The sequence below is a fragment of the Cupressus sempervirens genome, chromosome 1 (assembly GCF_028749045.1).
Source record: "Cupressus sempervirens isolate cs-2001-9-10 chromosome 1, ASM2874904v1, whole genome shotgun sequence".
Classification (NCBI taxonomy): Eukaryota; Viridiplantae; Streptophyta; class Pinopsida; order Cupressales; family Cupressaceae; genus Cupressus; species Cupressus sempervirens.
The window spans coordinates 166862400-166880396 of NC_143118.1; the positions used below are offsets into that span (position 1 = coordinate 166862400).

Genomic DNA, 17997 nt, shown 5'->3' on the forward strand with positions numbered 1-17997 from the left:
TAGAAACTAACTCACAATGTACAATAAAAAGATCTTTGCAATTTTTTAATAACATGAAAGACACCTCATATTTTTAGAGAACAATTACAAAGTTGTAAAATCCAAAACTTTTTATCTTATTTACAAAACAAAATTAATGATACCAATGAATGATATCATCATCAATAACATCATAGGATGGAAAATAGAAAGGTCAAACAAAACATTAGTTCCATTCTCGAGGCCTCCATTCACCATCTACCCAATCCAACCCTAGACGCAAGTTTGACCGTGAATATGCTTTCATGGTTATAGTGTCTGGAAAATAAACTTCATAGAATTCCTCACGACTTAGTGGAGTTTGAAATGTAGCCTGTATAGTTCCTCTCCACCAACAATAATTGTCTCTCACTTCAACAGAGTCCCCCACCTTTATACGTTTTGACAACGGAATGGCAGGTGGTAGGGGTCTGATACAATGTATAGTAACTTGCTCCACAAGTGGTTCTTTTGTCCTTTTATCTATAACAAAATGATTGTGCTGAAAATAAAAAGTTCTATCATCTCTATTTTGCACAAATCCTATTATGGTTCCCTCAAACCATGCAGCCTGATACCCTTCTTCAGAAGAGGACATTTCAACCTTCATGCCAATTAGATTGTCCATTGTATCATCCTTCAATATGACTACAGAAAATTTGATTTTCAATAAATCATTTTAAGATATTTGTAAAACAAATTATACAACAATATAAAAAGACTAATGGTTTATCTAGCATTAATTATTTAGTAATTTTTTTAAAAAAACAAGTTAGTATAACATTAACAAAACACAAACTAACATTACTGTCAAATAAAGGAGCTTTTCAAATTATTCTTTCTACCTTTGTAAACCCCTCTTTCTAGGATATATTATATGTATTCCCTAAAAAGATAATTAATCTATTTGTCATTTAAAAAAATACAAGAAATTAGTATGGCATAAACATAAATTAAAAATACAATAAAAAATCTAACATTATATTAAGAAAGAATTTATTAACATTAATATAATATAAATATGGCGGCATTGCCATCCATATGTAAAATTCGAAAATGTAAGCTAACATTTTAATTAAAAATAATAATACACTAACATTAATATATTATGTTTGATATGATGGCATTGCCTTCCATATATAAAAATTAAAAAACTTAAACTAACTTTAATTTATACACATTATATTCTAAACAAGTTGGAAAGTTGTGAACTATTAAAACTTCGTCACCAAAGTAGTGATATTGTGGAATCTAAATTTTAAGTCACCTTAGATAATGAAACAAATATTAAATATTAAATATTTTAGATAAAGCGGCAACATTAATATAATATAAATATGGCGGCATTGCCATCCATATTTAAAATTAGAAAATGTAAACTAACATTTTAATAAAAATAACAAAAGTTAGTATAACATTAACGTATAGTAAAAATAAAATAAAAGGACACATTTCATTATGAGAGAATATATTAGCATTAATATGGTAGCATTGCCATCCGTATGTAAAATTAGAAAATGTAAGCTAACATTTTAATTAAAATATAATAATATATTAACATTAATATATTATATTTGATATGGCAGCATTACCTTCCATATATAAAATTTAAAAAAATACATTTTTACAAATTTTAAAAAATGGTAAACTTATTATTAACACCTACATAAAAACAAACCTGTAAATATAACAACTCCATTAAAATCTCACCAACAAAGTATTTCAATACCTCTCTAAATATATTATTACAAATATCTGTATAAATTAATATTTTTTAAAAATAAAATAGTTAAATAAATTAAAGCTTTATAAACAATTATTCTCGTTAGACAAATATTTACACCTTCGCCAAAAACAAAGAGAAGTCAAAATTTAAGATATATTTAAATTAAAAACAAATCCAATACCAACAGAAATCAAACTTTTATAAACATGAATTTTCCTCATCAATAAACCTGTTACAGCACAACAAGAGGCAACTATGAGCCCCTATTATATATTGAATGTGGACATGCAAGATCATTCTCTGGGTAGGCAAAATGGCATAAATTGGCAGATTATCATTCTCTGTGTAGGAAAAATGGCATAAATCGACAGATTTAAAACAAAGCATGTACCGATTTATACAGGAAGTGCAAGGATATTTAATAGTTTTATTTTTGTTTTCAATGGTTAGTAGTAAAAAATTCAGTACAAAGAACACCTGGTAAACAATAGGCCATTGAAATTTTAAGATTTGAGTATCAGTTGTATGCTAATTCACAAAACCTTCCAAGCGGCTAATTAGATACTCATTGAGTATATATCCTTAAATTAGATTTAGGCTCACAACTTCAGGCAAACAACATATACTCATCAAGTATATATCCTCCAATTTGTTTCACCTAATCCCAAGATCAATAAAAATTTAGACGGGAAATGCAAGGAAATTTTATAGTTTTATTTTGTTTTCAATGGTTTTAGCAGTAAAAAGTTTAGTACAAAGAACACCTATTAAGGACAAATTTCCTACACCTACCACTGGCATCGAGAGCTACTGGGATGTTTTCACATAAGAAAATTCAATTTCATCAAAGGGATCACATATGCTTACTGGCCTAATGAAATTTGACATTAGGAAACAAAGAGATCACATATGCTGATTAAAAAGTGACAAATGATTAATTCTCACAACTTACATACATACCTTGATCGAATCCACTCCACGCAAATTCAAGTGCTTCTAATAGAAAATACTCTGCTCACCTAGAAAATACTCCACAAATACTCTACTCGCCCAACAAATACTCTGCTCTGCTCGATCAGATGTTCAGTAAAAAGGAACTTTGGGCACATATAGATAGAAGAATTTGCTATCATTCCACTTCCAAAAACTAAAACGCATGATAGACGGGTCTTTAATTTTTGCATCGCATGATATTTGAAATGATTCTAATACCATTTTGATTTCCAATTACAAATTTGAAACGATTCCTATAGGTGGTGATGAATATCTAATTTAAATCATCTGTAACTCTCATGAAATCTTTTTTCCTTACATAGAAATATTCGTCAGCATATTCTTATGCTAGCTCCTCTTGCTCCCATTGTATATTCCTCTTGGCATAATTAGGGGAAACATCCTAGATGTTAACTCTAAGTGGGAAAAATTTAATTTTGTATGGTAAAGTTTATAAATGCATGAAGGCCAACTAGGTAGATATTTGTAGAATAGCAAGGTATAAAAGAAGATTGTTAAATGCTAAGTTATGTGTAAGTTGTATGAGATGTATCATAATGTTTGGTGATGTGAATGTTGATGTATGATCAGAGGAATGCAACTTTTTTTATAAGAAACAAGGGCAATATCCTATATTGAAGATATCAACATCAATGTAAATAGGCTTTTGTATCTATCTCTTTGAATTGAAGAACTATATTGTACATTGCATGTTTGGGTAGTGGGCTCATCTTGCATACATTTTGTAATTGTATATATCAACTCCTAATATGGTTGAGGCTTTTAACAAGGCCTAAGTCCTCCAATAAGGACTAAGACACTATACAGATGTAATAGACTTCTAACAAGGTCAATATCTTTAACTAGATACTTTGGATTAGTCGATCATTTTGTGGGTACCATCCCTACCAAGGTTTTCCCTTAGCCAGAGTTTCCCTAGTTAACAAAATATGGCATTTTGAGTTACTTTATTGCATAGTTATGTTTATTGTTCAACATAGTTAGTTTTCTTAATTATGCAAGTTATAAAGTTGTTAAAGATAACCAATTTTGGGCTAAAGTTTGTAAAATAATGATTCACCTCCCTCCCTCTTAGTATTTCCTATTTTTAATAGACATATACTAGTAATAGAAATTTACTATTAAATCATCACAGCGGCATAGTAGTTATGGACTAATTTGGGAGGATAGTAGTCAAATGTTCAAACCCTGCTAGCTTGCATATTGGAGAAACTCAAAATCTTTTAGGAATATGGCTAATACTTTGAAATTTTCCCTCTTGGTTTAGTGATATGAATCATACACATACACATTAAATAAAATATGAATCATGTTTTTCATTATTTTTAAAAAATCTATGTATTTTAGTTTATCTTGTATATGAGATTCTTCTTATCTACAAATATATAATTTTATATCTATGAGGCTGGCTGTACGAATTTAGTAGTGACATTTGACTTATATGTTTTATGTTTCAATTTTTGCATTGAGTTTTTACTATTTTCAAAATTGTATATACAAAACTTATAGTAGGAAGCAATATAGACTGAATGAAATTTAAATATGATTGTTCTATAACTATATTATGGATCAAAATTTGTATATATATTTATATGAATCAAGTGTTTGGGGACAACACAGTTTTCTTTTTGGAATGTTAGAGAAACTAGAAAAATTAGAGTAGTGCATATAGTTTGCCATTTTATTTACAAAGGAAATTAAATTGTTTTATTTTTCTTTGGAATTAGTAAATGGGGTGGGTATTTAGTGTGGAAAATAAAAGGGAAGGGTAGTAAGGACATGATAAAAAAAAAATTCTTCCTCTACATGCTAGTTAAATTCTTTTAAATACTAGGTTTCAAGCTTGGTCAAGCCACAAAAAAATATTGCATATGCTTTTCTTATGCATGATTATTTTACGTTCTCCCTAACACGTCCATGAGTTGTTTCTACTTAGATATATGTGTAAAGTAGATTAGATCACATGGCTGCACTAGATCCATCTGATCCAATTGTCCCAAGTTCTTAGGCTTATCATGCCAAGGTTGGGGAGTTCTTCATTTTAGGAAGAACCTCAAGGGAGCTAACCACTATGTGTTTGGGTGCTAAAAGTGCCTGGGCCACACCCCCATCTCATAATAGCATACAAACAATGATCTGATGGCTTGGCTGAGACAAGGCTACATGCAGATGCCCACATGTCCGATGGCATTTATTTATTTTTACTTGATGTTATATCATATATCTAGCATTTCACAATGTACTCATGGGTTTATGTTCGACATGCAAGTTGACATTATTCTTGGATGTATTATTTACTGATTTGACATGTGATAACATGCCAATATGATAGTTTGGTTGATTACATATTTTACTTTGATCATATGTTTTTTATTGAGTAAAATAGGTTTTATAGGGATCCTAAAACCCAAAAGTTTTATAGCATAAAGATAGAAATTTAAAAAGTCCAGGTAACATGAAACTGCTATGAAAAGCCAAAACCAACAAAAGGCCCAAGGCCAAGATGCAAAAGCTAGCACCCAAAAAAAACTATAAGAAAAACCAAAAGAGAAATAGACTAATGGTTGTCCTTATCTAGATCCTATAGAGTTTCTGCAACTTCGTTATCCTTCTGATTGTCCATTCCTTCCCAGTTCTTGTTCTAGGTTTCCACCTAGTCCTCTTGGTTCACCTAGTCCCTAGAGTCTTTTTGAGTAGCCTCTTCTTGGCCAAAGTCTAGCCTAGTCTTCTACACTATGTCCCCACCAAGGCCAACTCTCATCAAAGAATCCCTCAGATTGACAATGTTCCCATTCAGGGTGTGCAAAGTGTCCACGATTTGTTTTGTCATGATTTGGTGGATGGAATCAAACCTTTGGACTTTCTGTTAAACCAAGAAGAGTCTGTTCTCCTATTCATCTCTGGTGTCCTAGCTATTGTAGATGTTCTGACTACCTTCCTGATCTCTCTTCCTTCTTGTGGTCACCTAGTCCATGTGGATGTTCTAGTTGTTGTCTTGGTTTTTCTAATCCTTTAGAGCCTCAATTTCCTGAAACAACTATTTGATGGAACAAAAGTTATCAATCAAGCTATTCTTTGCATTTTTCAAGAGGTTGAAGTTAGTTTCCCACACATTGTCAAAAATGACCAATAGAGTAGGTTCAATTAGCTCATCATAGTGGGTTCTGATGTCAAGGTCTTCCAACACCTGGATGTTCATTGGCTCTCTAACAATACCCAAACTTGTAGTATCCATGTTAAAATTCCTCCAAGACCTCCTCCTATTCTTCCTAATCACCTCCCAAACTTTTTCCACCATACTTTCAATCATCTCCTCAAGCAGTGATGTGGGCGAGATAGGGCTAGCAGTCTTAGCACACTAGGCTTTCAGGTCTTCCTGGGGTAGGGCTTGGTCGGCTTTTCTTTTCTTGGGGTTACCTAGGGGGGTGTCAAGAGCCACCTCCTCCATGTCACTTTCTTTCCCCTTCTCCTCTTCTACCAAATTATCCTTCCCTAGATCCTTATCCTCATCCTCAGAGTTTGTGTTAGTCTCCTCTTCTTCCTCACTATCTTCCTCCTAAGGCTCAAGCTTGGGGATAGGGGAGGGAGGCTTCCAGGGCTCTTTCTACCAAGAATGTAGAGATTGCAAGTAGATATGGCTTTGGTGGAGTTTTCCACATCCTCATTTTTCACTACCTGAACATCCCTAGAATCAGAATTGGCAGTGTCCTCTGAAGAACAACCTAGGTCACCAAGGGATTTTCCTCTAGTTTGAGTTTTCAAAAAATTGTAAACTAGGAGAAGAAGGCCTTCATGGAGGGCAGGGTGGGTAACAGGTTTTTTCTTGAAACCCTCAATACTCTTGGACATGGAAGTTTAAAGATAAAAGGGAAGAGAAATTTTAACACCATGCTTAAAGTGGTTTAACAAAACAAAATGGTGTGTTCTTATCTTGTCAAACTTGGAGTCGAGAGCGATATACTCAATGAGGATCCTAAGAACATACCTCCAAAAAAAATTTATGGATTATATGTCATAGTAGGTGTCAATCTTGACAAGTTTATCTTTCTCCATTTCATCCTTGACAAAATTGCTAACTGCATTGGCCAACATCTTTTTGTCCTTGTAGAATTTCATGCCTTCTTGGGAAATGTCTGTCACCTCTGTGATCAAGTCCTCACAAATTTGATGAGTGACACCATCAATTTTGACTCTCTCATTGATCCATGTTTCCACCATGATCTTGGTAACCCCATCTTTGAAGCTATGAAGCTTCTCCATGAACCTAGTGAGGCCACCTTTTTTGAGTTTGTGCCACACCTTCTCCTTCTCTTTCTAGTTGTAGACACCTAAATTTGTCAAAAACCCGTTCCTAGCCAATTAAATAAATATTTATTATTTATTTAATTCCCCTACCTTAATTAAATAAATTTTATATTTATTTAATTATGTTTTCCTTTCCTTGATTTAAATAAACTAAGGTTTATTTAAATCCTAGCCTTCCCACTTGCATCCTAACCCATTCCTTTTAATTAAGTACTTCGTTTACTTAATTAATTCCTTGCCTAAATCCCACTAGAAATTAAATATTACATTTAATCCTATTTGATCACATGGTTCCTACTTTTAACCCTCACCTAACCTCACTATCCTACCTAACCCATCATGCTAAACCTACCCACTTCCTTAATCATGCTTTCTTTTCCTAATCATCCTAGCTAATCACCCCTTAATCCTAAGTGTGTTCTCACACATGTGTGAGAGATGTTCACACTTTCCTCATCCCTCATGTCTTGCATGCCTCTTGTACACTTATCCTCTTGCATAAGAGTCAAGTTGTCTCACACTTGCACACTTTTCCTCTTGCATGAGAATCAAGTTGTCTCACACACATGTGAGAAGCCATGCTTCTCACACCTCACTGATCATGTCACCATCAGAGGTTGCTCACACATGTGTGAGCATATTTCCCCCTTTTAATGGTCAAAACCCTAATCCATGTGGAGTCTACTTGTCCTCCACCTCATTAACACCTCATCGATCTTGAGAGATCCTAGCCCTCCATCTTGCATTCAATCTTAGCCATCCATTGCATCCATTTTTCTATAAATGGAGAGCCCTCTCCTCATTTTCATAAGCACTATCTACCTTATTGTTATGCTGCTAGACTTGTGAGCAACCACATCCCATGAGCAAGGAAATCATCTACACTTGATGATTTGTGAGGTTTGAATAATGCTACTTTGATGTTCATGTTATCTTTATTTTACATTGTTTTCTTTCATATTTTGAGGTTTTGCATAATCATGTAGGAATAGATATTAGTTGCTTGATGTTTATTCCCTTAGTTACATTTTTATGCAACACATGTTGGCACGCCCGGTGGGACCCACTTCATGAGTTTGAACTAACCATCTAATGTGTTTTTGAGTGTTTTGTGAGTGTTCAAGCTTGTAGGTTGAAGACTTGCATTTGGAGGTCAAGTTTCATGAGGAGCGTCTAATCAAGCCATAAAGCCCATCATTGAATTTGGAGGATCTCAGGGAAGTTTTTTGACATAAAACACTTTATATTTTGCTTATGGCTTTATTTTCAAGTTCTAGGGTACATATGCATTAAATATTCGTTATTAGGAAAAATTTTAAAAGAAAAAAAAATTTACTCCTTCTTTGCTCATAGATAAGTAGGTTAAAAGAAAAAAAGAAGAAGAGGGGGTTGTTTTTATTTTATTAATGCTTTGCTTTTTACATATATAGAAAAAAATAGAATTAATGGGGTTAGTTCAAATTTAAAATAAAAAATCAAAAAACAAAAAAAGGTTGGTGGGGGGGGGGGGGCGGGGGGGCGGGGGGTGGGGGTTTACATGTTTATTTTAAGTATATATATGTTAGTGCAAATTTAATTAAAATATATATAAATATTAAAAATAAATAAATTTTTAATGGGATTAGTTCAAATTTTTAAAAAAATTTAAAAAAATTAAAAATTAAAAAAAAAAAAAAAATTGTTTTTAACAACTGTTATTTTTATTTTAGCACAAGGCAACCACCGTCGCAGCACCACCCGCGACGCCCGCGAGTGGCGCCACCGCCATGGCAGCCCTCGCTCCCCTTCCCTTCTCCCCACTCCCCAGCGGCTCCTCCAACATCTGTCGTAGCCACCACCATACCCGCTGCCATCCTCCACTTCCCCGCACTATTTTCCAACAACCTTCGCTTTCGTCGCTCCTCCCCTTTTTGTGGCCCGCTGTAACCCTTCACCCCTTGGTGCCTCACCACTCCCTCCTTCGTCGCTCCTCCCCTTTTCGCCGCCCAGCAAACCCCTTCTTCCGCCCTGCCTCTGTAGTGCCCCCCCCCCCTGCGACCCCTCTGCAACTCCTGGTGGCTCTCGTGGCTGCTCCTTGGCGTCTCTACCTCTGCACTTCCCAACTCTCCCCGTGGTCGAGTGGCATAATCCCCTCTGCCCTCATCACCTTGGTTTCAAAACCCTCTACTGCCTCTGCTTCCCCCACCGCGAGCTCCATCGCCTGTTACTTTTGGCAAAACCCTACTACCCATGGCTACTACCCACCTCTCCACCTCTACCTGTGGTGGCCCCTCTACTCAACCTCCTCCCACAGCCAACACTCCACCTACGCTCAGCCCCCTCTAAAAATGCTATCGTCGCTTCAAACACTGCCACTCTGCCATGCATCATTGCTTCCCTACGCTCTCCCAACCACCGCTCCTCCATGCCTACACCAAAACCCTTCCTCTGCCCTCAACTCTGCCATTCCTCTACTTGATTTTTTTTGTAAAATTATTTTGATATTCAAATTAAACTTAGAAGTATCAATGTTGTTATTGAACTTTTTGTTTTTTTGAAAAAAATAAAAATAGAACTTCTTTTTTAAATGAACCATGTTGACTTTCTTTTTTCCAAAAACATCAAAAAAATAAAAATAAATTTGCTTGATGTGCTCCTAACCATCAATTTTTTGCTCGCAGGTCGCTGATATTAGCACTGCATCAGCAGTCCATATGCATTTTTAGATCATAAGGAGTAGCCTTTGGTTTTTTGCTCATAACTTGAGCATACGAGTTCCATTTTTGAAAAATGAAATATCGTCGAAAATCTGATTCCAAGCCCGTCATCATGGTGTTGGTTTCATGAGATTTTGATGCTATTTATATCTCTATTTTTCCTATCAAAGACTAAACTTTGTGCTAACTCTTTCATTGTAGGGTTGTTTCACATTTTTCTCACATTTTTGCTGCATTAACTTGTGTTTTTTGCAGGGATATTTTGATCACTAACCATATTGGTTGTAGATTTTTGCTTTAAGTTTGTTTTGGAATGAACTTGTATGCTTAAACACTCATCTTTGAATGCATGGTTAAACGCTAAAACAATCAAATTCAATCTTGAATGCCCTAAGGGAATTGAAATGTATGTTTAGGGTACAAAACATTTGGGCTTGGTGTTTAAAATGAATTCATACACTCTTGAATGCCTTAAGGAAATGGACATGTATGCCTAGGCTAGATCACATTTGGATTTGGTGCTTAAAATGAACAATCACACACTCTTGAATGCCTTAAGGAAAATTGATTTCATTTTTAGCAATTTGCTTATGCACACACTCGATTTACTTTCTTGTTGACGAATTCACATTTTCATTTATGTTGGCGCTATTTCAAGTTGGAAAGAACAATGTATGGTTTAATCACATGTGTTTTCAACATAGATTAGAAAACCTAAAGTTTCATTGGGAATGAATGAGTGTCTTTTAAACCCCAAGGCCACTTGCGTATTCTCTCCCCTCGCGCCTTTGGGTGATCTTGGGTGCACAAAAAATAAGTTGTCTTATTTTTCTTTTTTAGGAGGCCTGCTTGGGGATTTCATCACACCTTGGGATAACCTCAACTCCACTGTTCTAGTAGAGTATAAAAATCAGGAGGTGAATTGAAAGATACCTCTCTTGGAAGTAAAATATTGTCACTCTTGGCTAAGCCCCAAAGAAATTTATACCTTTGGGAATTGAAGGAGGAGATTTGGGTTACCGTCTCCCCCCGACTATGTGGTAGTATTTTCTTTCATCTACAGATTTTGGCCTCACGTACCTTGCGTATATTGAGGATGCCCTCTAGATGATCCTTGTACATCCTAGTGAAACCTTATAGGTTTGTTGGTGTGTTTTACGTGCTTGAATGTTCAAAAACCTCCCCATTCAAAGGGGACAAACACCATCTAAACTTTCCTTGTACATATTCCCTTGTTTGATTTTGCATCTTAAAACCTAAAAATCCAAAACATCATAAAACATAAAAACCCAAAAAAAATCATAAAACTTAAAAAATCCAAAAAAAAAAAAAATCAAAAAATTTCAAAAACAACACAAACAAGTTTTAGTTCAAGTCCTCTTAGTCAAGTTTTCCACATCACTTCCATGTCACATCTTCTCTCCATCAAATTCATCACCCTCATACATCTTTTCTTAATCATTCAAACCATTCTTCCACATCTTAATCATCTCCATTTGTCCACATCATTTCCTTATCATTCAATCTAATTCCTAATCCTCATCCTAGTCATGCTTCATCATCACCTAGATCCAATTTCCTCCGCCAATATCATAATGCATTCATAATTCAATCCTTCACGTCATCATCATTCTAATCCAATCCCTTGTCAAATTCATTCATTTCTAATCAACTCCTAATTCAATCCATTTACCTCTTCATCCATAATCAATCTTTCTAATCTCATTCATTCAAATCTTCTTCTAATTCAACTTTGCATTACATCTTTCTACTTTGGACATAGGAGTGTTGTCATGAACATTAGACTTTAATTCTAATACCACATTCACTTGTTTGACATATCATAGGGTTTAAATCAAATCAAATCAAACCCTCATCCAATCATATCAAATCAAATTCAATATCAAATCAAATCCAATCAAATCAATATCAAATCCAATTCGAATCAACGCAAAGTCCAAGCTTGCTCCTAGTCCCAAGTTCATATTCCATCCATCATCGAATCTTTCATCATTCTTCATCTAACATCTATGGATCTAAGTTGTCTTAATCAAATGGTTGATGATCTTGCATGACAATATGGAGTTATACCTCCCATTCAACCTACATATCAAATTCATCCTCAAAACTTCATATCCAACTCTCATCCATCTCATGTTCATTATTCTTCTACCTTTGACAAGGGAAATCCACCTCATTACCCTTCCACTATATACAATTCCTTTCCTAGCCCACACACTTCCTCCAACACAAATACCCTTGCCATGGAAATGGAACAATTAAAGAATTATCTCTTAGCAAGTCAACAAAAAGAGGCCACCTTCCATGCCATGTGTCCTCTTTCCCCCATGTTTTGAAGATCCTATTCCTCATGTCCCATCCAACCCCAACCCTCCATGTAATCCCCTACCCATAGTTCCACCTTCACACAATCCTAATCCTCCAAAAACCTCATCCCCACCTAGTGAGGGGTTTTTCACATCACTCTGGGCTAAGTGTAAAATAAAAAATGAAGAGAGCCAATTACCCAAAGTTATACACCCAATTCCATCTCATGACCTTCCTCCAAAGCATGACATTATAGATTCCTCTTCTCCTCTAGATCCGAGCATTTCTCCATCCCATCCTTCCCCTATCCCTCAAGATCCATTTATCCCCCCTAGTCCATCTCATGATTCCCTTCCTAACCAAGGTCAAGACATTCCATGTACCACCAATTCCACTCCATCTCAAGCATTAGCCTCCATAGATCCTCCACTTCATGAAGAAGTTCCTTCCACTCCATCCATTAATACTCCTCCATGTCAAGATCAAATCACTCCATCTCATGGTTCCATTCCCTCCACTTCAACATATGATTCTATTCTATCTCATGATCCATGCATTCCACTCCATTAACCTATTCTAAGTCAATATCAAAGCACCCCTTCATTTTCCTTTCATGATCCTCATCCTCCACATGATCCTATCACTCATGAACCCCATATATCTGGACTTGCATCTTGTGTTAAAAATGATAACTATCCCATTGAAGAAATAATTTCTCAAGATGTTGGTACACCTTCCACTTCTTCCAACTCCAAAATTCCTCCATCCCAATCTACACAATCCCATCATCCATCTTCCAAGTCCATTTTAGGACCTTATATCCATATTCTCATTCCTTCCTCACTTCCATCCATTCTAGGTCCTTATGTTCCCCCACCAAACTCTTCATCCCTCCCTTCCATTTTAGGTCCTTACATACATCCATCCACCCTATCATGTTTTCCATGTCATCCCCTCATGCTTCTCCTAATAAAGATCAACAAAGGCACACATCCTTGACTTCCTTCCAATGTTCACCATCCATACGCTCTCCATCCCACTTACCTTCATGCACCCATACCATAGTCAATGGAAGCACATTGGATGCCAAAGAAAAAGAGCCTAAATACAAAAATCTAAAAAAATCCAAGGATCAACATGTCACCTCTAAAAGACATGTCCAAGAAAAGAAAAATCTGATCCAAAGAAAAATCAAAAGGCCACAAAGGCTGAAAATCAAAAATGCAAAAATTTTGTGGATACCAAAGCTACTTAATGTAGCAATCAATCTCAAAGAAAGATTCCAAATGGCATCCAATATTGCTAATCCAAAGGCTTCCCTCATTCATAAATTATCCCAACTTCCATTTTCTAAATCCATTTTGGGTCCTTATGCCCCAAAATCCACCATTCCAAATCCATCATCTCCTTCATCCATTTTGGGTCCATATATCCCAAAATCCACACTTCCATATCCCCCACAATTTCCTCCTTTCCATCACCCTTCAAGGTGTGTGAAAATGATGATCTTTTCACTTCCTTCACAAGTATTCCAACCTAGCATCCATCAACCATATCTTCCTCCCACCCATTCATGATCCATTTTCTTCCATTCACTATCCTACCAACATCTATGAGCAAATAGCCAAAATTTCTTGAAAATAATAAGAAAAAAAAAAAGAACAATATCAAGGGATACCATCCATGTAAATAGATTCTTGAGTCCTCCCTTAATTTTCCTATCATGTATCCATTGCCTTCCACTTCCACTTATCCCTCCATTCACTTTTCCTCTTCCACTTGCAGTCTACACTGGGGGCAAGCTCCATCCATACCGCTCTTCCTTACATATCTTACATACTTCCATTTACCATTCCTTATCCTTTTCCATCTTTTATTTTGACTTCACTTTCCTTTCATCTATCCATATACACTTTTCATATCCCTTGTGCATTATCCACACATTTCCTACGTGCTTCCACACTTCTTTCATATATTTGATCTTGACATGCTATCCCTCTCTTGCATCCCATAGTCCTTGTCATGTTCATCCATTTTCCATCCATACTCCTACATGCTTACATCCCCCTTTCATATGTCCTTGATCTTGGTTATTCCTACCATTCCTCCACTTCATATCCCACATTGCATCCATATCCTTCATATCATTATCCTTTTTTTTTTATCCTCCCTCCCATATACCTTATCCATTCTGCTTCCATCCCCATGCTCGTGATCAATACTAGAGGCACAATACCAAAATATTTATACATGATTTGGAAGAGCACATGCCTTCTTTTCCTCCATACACTAACCTTCATTCCATCTATCCATTTTCATGCATCCTTTCCCACCATATTTCCTTCCATTTTCCTATCCTTGGAATGGGTTATTTGGACTCCTTTGAAACATGGTCCTTGGTTCCACATTTTCTGATACCATATCATTTGGCCCCTCATATCCTTTTACCATTCCTGTCATCCACCACCTCACATTGCTTTTCCTCCATTTACCATATCTTTACCCTCCCTTGTCATTGGTTCCATTCTATTCATTCTATCTCACATTCATTCAATTCATTTCTATCCATTCTATTCGTTCATATCACATTCAATCTAGTTCTTCCACTCAATTCAATCAAATTCATACTTCAATCAATTTTCAATTCTTCTAATTCTTTCACATCAAATCTATTCTACTCTCATCACTCTTCATCCTATCACCATCATTCTTCCAATCTCATCCACGTTCATTCTTCTATCCACCATAAAATCAAAAAATCAAAAAATCAAAAAACATATCAACTATGCAATCAATACTAATTCAATCAATCTAATCTTGTAATCTTGTACATCAATCTGTAATCAATTCATCAAGTTGACCCAATCAGTTGATAATCTATTAACCATATTCAAACATCACTATCATGGGATGAATCCTTCCCAATCCTTGGATGTGCATTATGCTTAGCATTAGCTTTGCCATCCTTAATCAATCATCATCAATTGATCCATTAATGGGTTTTCAGCTTGACTAGGGGCAAAATGGTGGTTTGCTTTTGGTCTTTTGTGCATGGTTTGTTGATTACTTGTCTGCATTAGCATTTTTTTGCATGTATCATGGTCTTTGCATCCTATTGTCCTAGGAATCATGGTCTTCCATATCATGGTTTCATAAGGCATATGGTTGTATTTGATCCCTATTTTCACGTACTTAACACATTGTCATCTTGGTTTCTCATACCTTGGTGCATAGTTTTGAGTACAATATCAAACTTAGGTTGTTCACGCCATTGCAGCATAACCCCCCTTGCATGCTCTCATCCATTTCAAGAGAAAATATGTGTTCTCCTAACCTGCATGTCCTCTCGAGGGGGCATACCCCTCCATCCTCGTCATCCTTCTTCATCCTTCCATGACTGGGGAATCATGCTACTAGTCTTATCCTTTCAGCCACTATATTTTTTTCTTCTTTGATATAACATTACTAATGCTATATCAAAGAGGGGAAAAATGTAGACACCTAAATTTGTCCAAAACCTGTTCCTAGCCAATTAAATAAATATTTATTATTTATTTAATTCCCCTACCTTAATTAAATAAATTTTACATTTATTTAATTGTGTTTTCCTTTCCTTGATTTAAATAAACTAAGGTTTATTTAAATCCTAGCCTTCCCACTTGCATCCTAACCCATTCCTTTTAATTAAGTACTTTGTTTACTTAATTAATTCCTTGCCTAAATCCCACTAGGAATTAAATATTACATTTAATCCTATTTGAGCACATGGCATCTACTTTTAACCCTCACCTAACCTCACTATCCTACCTAACCCATCATGCTAAACTTACCCACTTCCTTAATCATGCTTTCTTTTCTTAATCATCCTAGCTAATCACCTCTTAATCCTAAGTGTGTTCTCACACATGTGTGAGGAATCCTCACACATGTGTGAGAGATGTTCACACTTTACTCATCCCTCATGTCTTGCATGCCTCTTGCACACTTGTCCTCTTGCATGAGAGTCAAGTTGTCTCACATGTGTGAGAAGCCATCCTTCTCACACCTCTTGCACACTTGTCCTCTTTCGTGAGAATCAAGTTGTCTCACACACATGTGAGAAGCCATGCTTCTCACACCTCATTGATCATGTCACCATCAAAGGTTTTTCACACATGTGTGAGAATATTTCCCCCTTTGAATGGTCAAAACCCTAATCCATGTGGAGTCTACTTGTCCTCCACCTCATTGACACCTCATCAATCCTGAGAGATCCTAGCCCTCCATCTTGCATTCAATCTTAGCCATCCATTGCATCCATTTTCCTATAAATGGAGAGCCCTCTCCTCATTTTCATAAGCACTATCTACCTTATTGTTATGTTGCTGGACTTGTGAGCAACCACATCCCATGAGCAAGGAAATCATCTACACTTGATGATTTGTGAGGTTTGCATAGTGCTACTTTGATGTTCATGTTATCTTTATTTTACATTGTTTTCTTTCATACTTTGAGGTTTTTCATAATCATGTAGGAATAGATATTAGTTGCTTGATGTTTATTCCCTTAGTTACATTTTTATGCAACACACTGGTTCTCTTACTCCCCCTATAGCTCTCTTCTGATCCTCTCTCTAACCATGGCTACCTTCAGCTCTGCAAACCCTATACCACTAGTTGTTTTATAGTGCTCAATTTTCCTTAGGGTGCTTAAAATGAAAATGTTTTTATGATATTTAGTGGTTCTGTTGTTTCCAGCCTTTGAAGTGTGCCTTTTGTACACATGATTATGACTTGAAAAGGGCTTCACATGATTTCTAATAACTCCCCCTCTAACGTGCAATTTAGCAAATCCTTTCATTATTAAAATGGTATTATATTTGTACCTTGGATTCTATCCTGTCGGATCAACTCAATTTTTGTTACCGAGATTTCATCTCCGTTTGTCCATGTCATCACCAAGTTTCTAGTGATGACATCATTAGCAAACCAGTTAGCAACTGAGTTGGCTTCTCGATAAGTGTGGTTGACATGAGTCTTTTTGAACTTTCCCAAGTCAGATTTGATGTCCTCTATGATGTTGGCAATCATCCAAGAAGGCACAATTTGACCTTTGATGCAATTGATGATGTTTAGGGAGTCACCCTCAAGCCACAGGTGCTCGATCTTGGAGACCAAGGCTAGCTTAACAATATGTCTAGCCACACTAGCTTCAACAAAGTGGTTTTTCTGGTGACCAAGAGGGAACAAAATATTCACAATTCCTCTACCTAAACTATTTCTAATTATACCTCTACTTCTAGTTGGACCAGGGTTCCCCTTTGTCGCCCTGTCAAAGTTGGCTTTGTGTTAGTCCTTAGGGTTAAAAGACCATCTTGCTTCCTATCTTCTCTTGGCCCTATCTTTCTTACTGGCTTTTCTAATTCCACCCTCCTTGATATTTCCTCCTTTAGTTATTGTAAAGTTCTCTAGAATGAGACCTTCTATTTTCTCATTGATTATGAACTCTAGAGACTCTCTTTCTCTAAATATTTTGTTGTTGTGCTCTTTTCAGATTCCCCAAAAAAAGTGTGGGAGAGTCCAAAGCTCATTAACTGAGAGTTCAAACCAAAGTTATGGCTTCTCCACTGGCAAAAGAAATCTAGGATACTGGCTAGGGGGCACCAACTTAATCCAAGATCCTTAGTCAGGAAGATCCACACCTTGGAAGAGTAGGGACAGTGGATAAATAAATGATTGACCATTTCTAGTTCATACTTGCAGAGGCAACATCTAGTGGGGATAATTTGGCCTCTCTTAGCTAAATTATCCAAGGTGAGAACTTTGTCTTGCAAGAGGAGCCAAAAGGAAATGTTGATTTTAGGTGTGAGACCAAAAATTCAAGCTTTGGCCCAAATAGGTTTCTCCATCCTGTTCCATGTAGAGAAATAGC

The 17997-nt window shown here is 36.0% G+C and overlaps 1 protein-coding gene across 1 annotated transcript; it reads right to left on the reverse strand.

The window, feature by feature from the left end:
- Nucleotides 1-205: 205 nt before the first annotated feature.
- Nucleotides 206-646, reverse strand: LOC149576672 (protein AGENET DOMAIN (AGD)-CONTAINING P1-like). Its single transcript, XM_089794987.1, has one exon. The coding sequence runs from the start codon at nucleotides 644-646 to the stop codon at nucleotides 206-208; it is 441 nt and encodes a 146-aa protein (XP_089651113.1).
- Nucleotides 647-17997: the final 17351 nt, after the last annotated feature.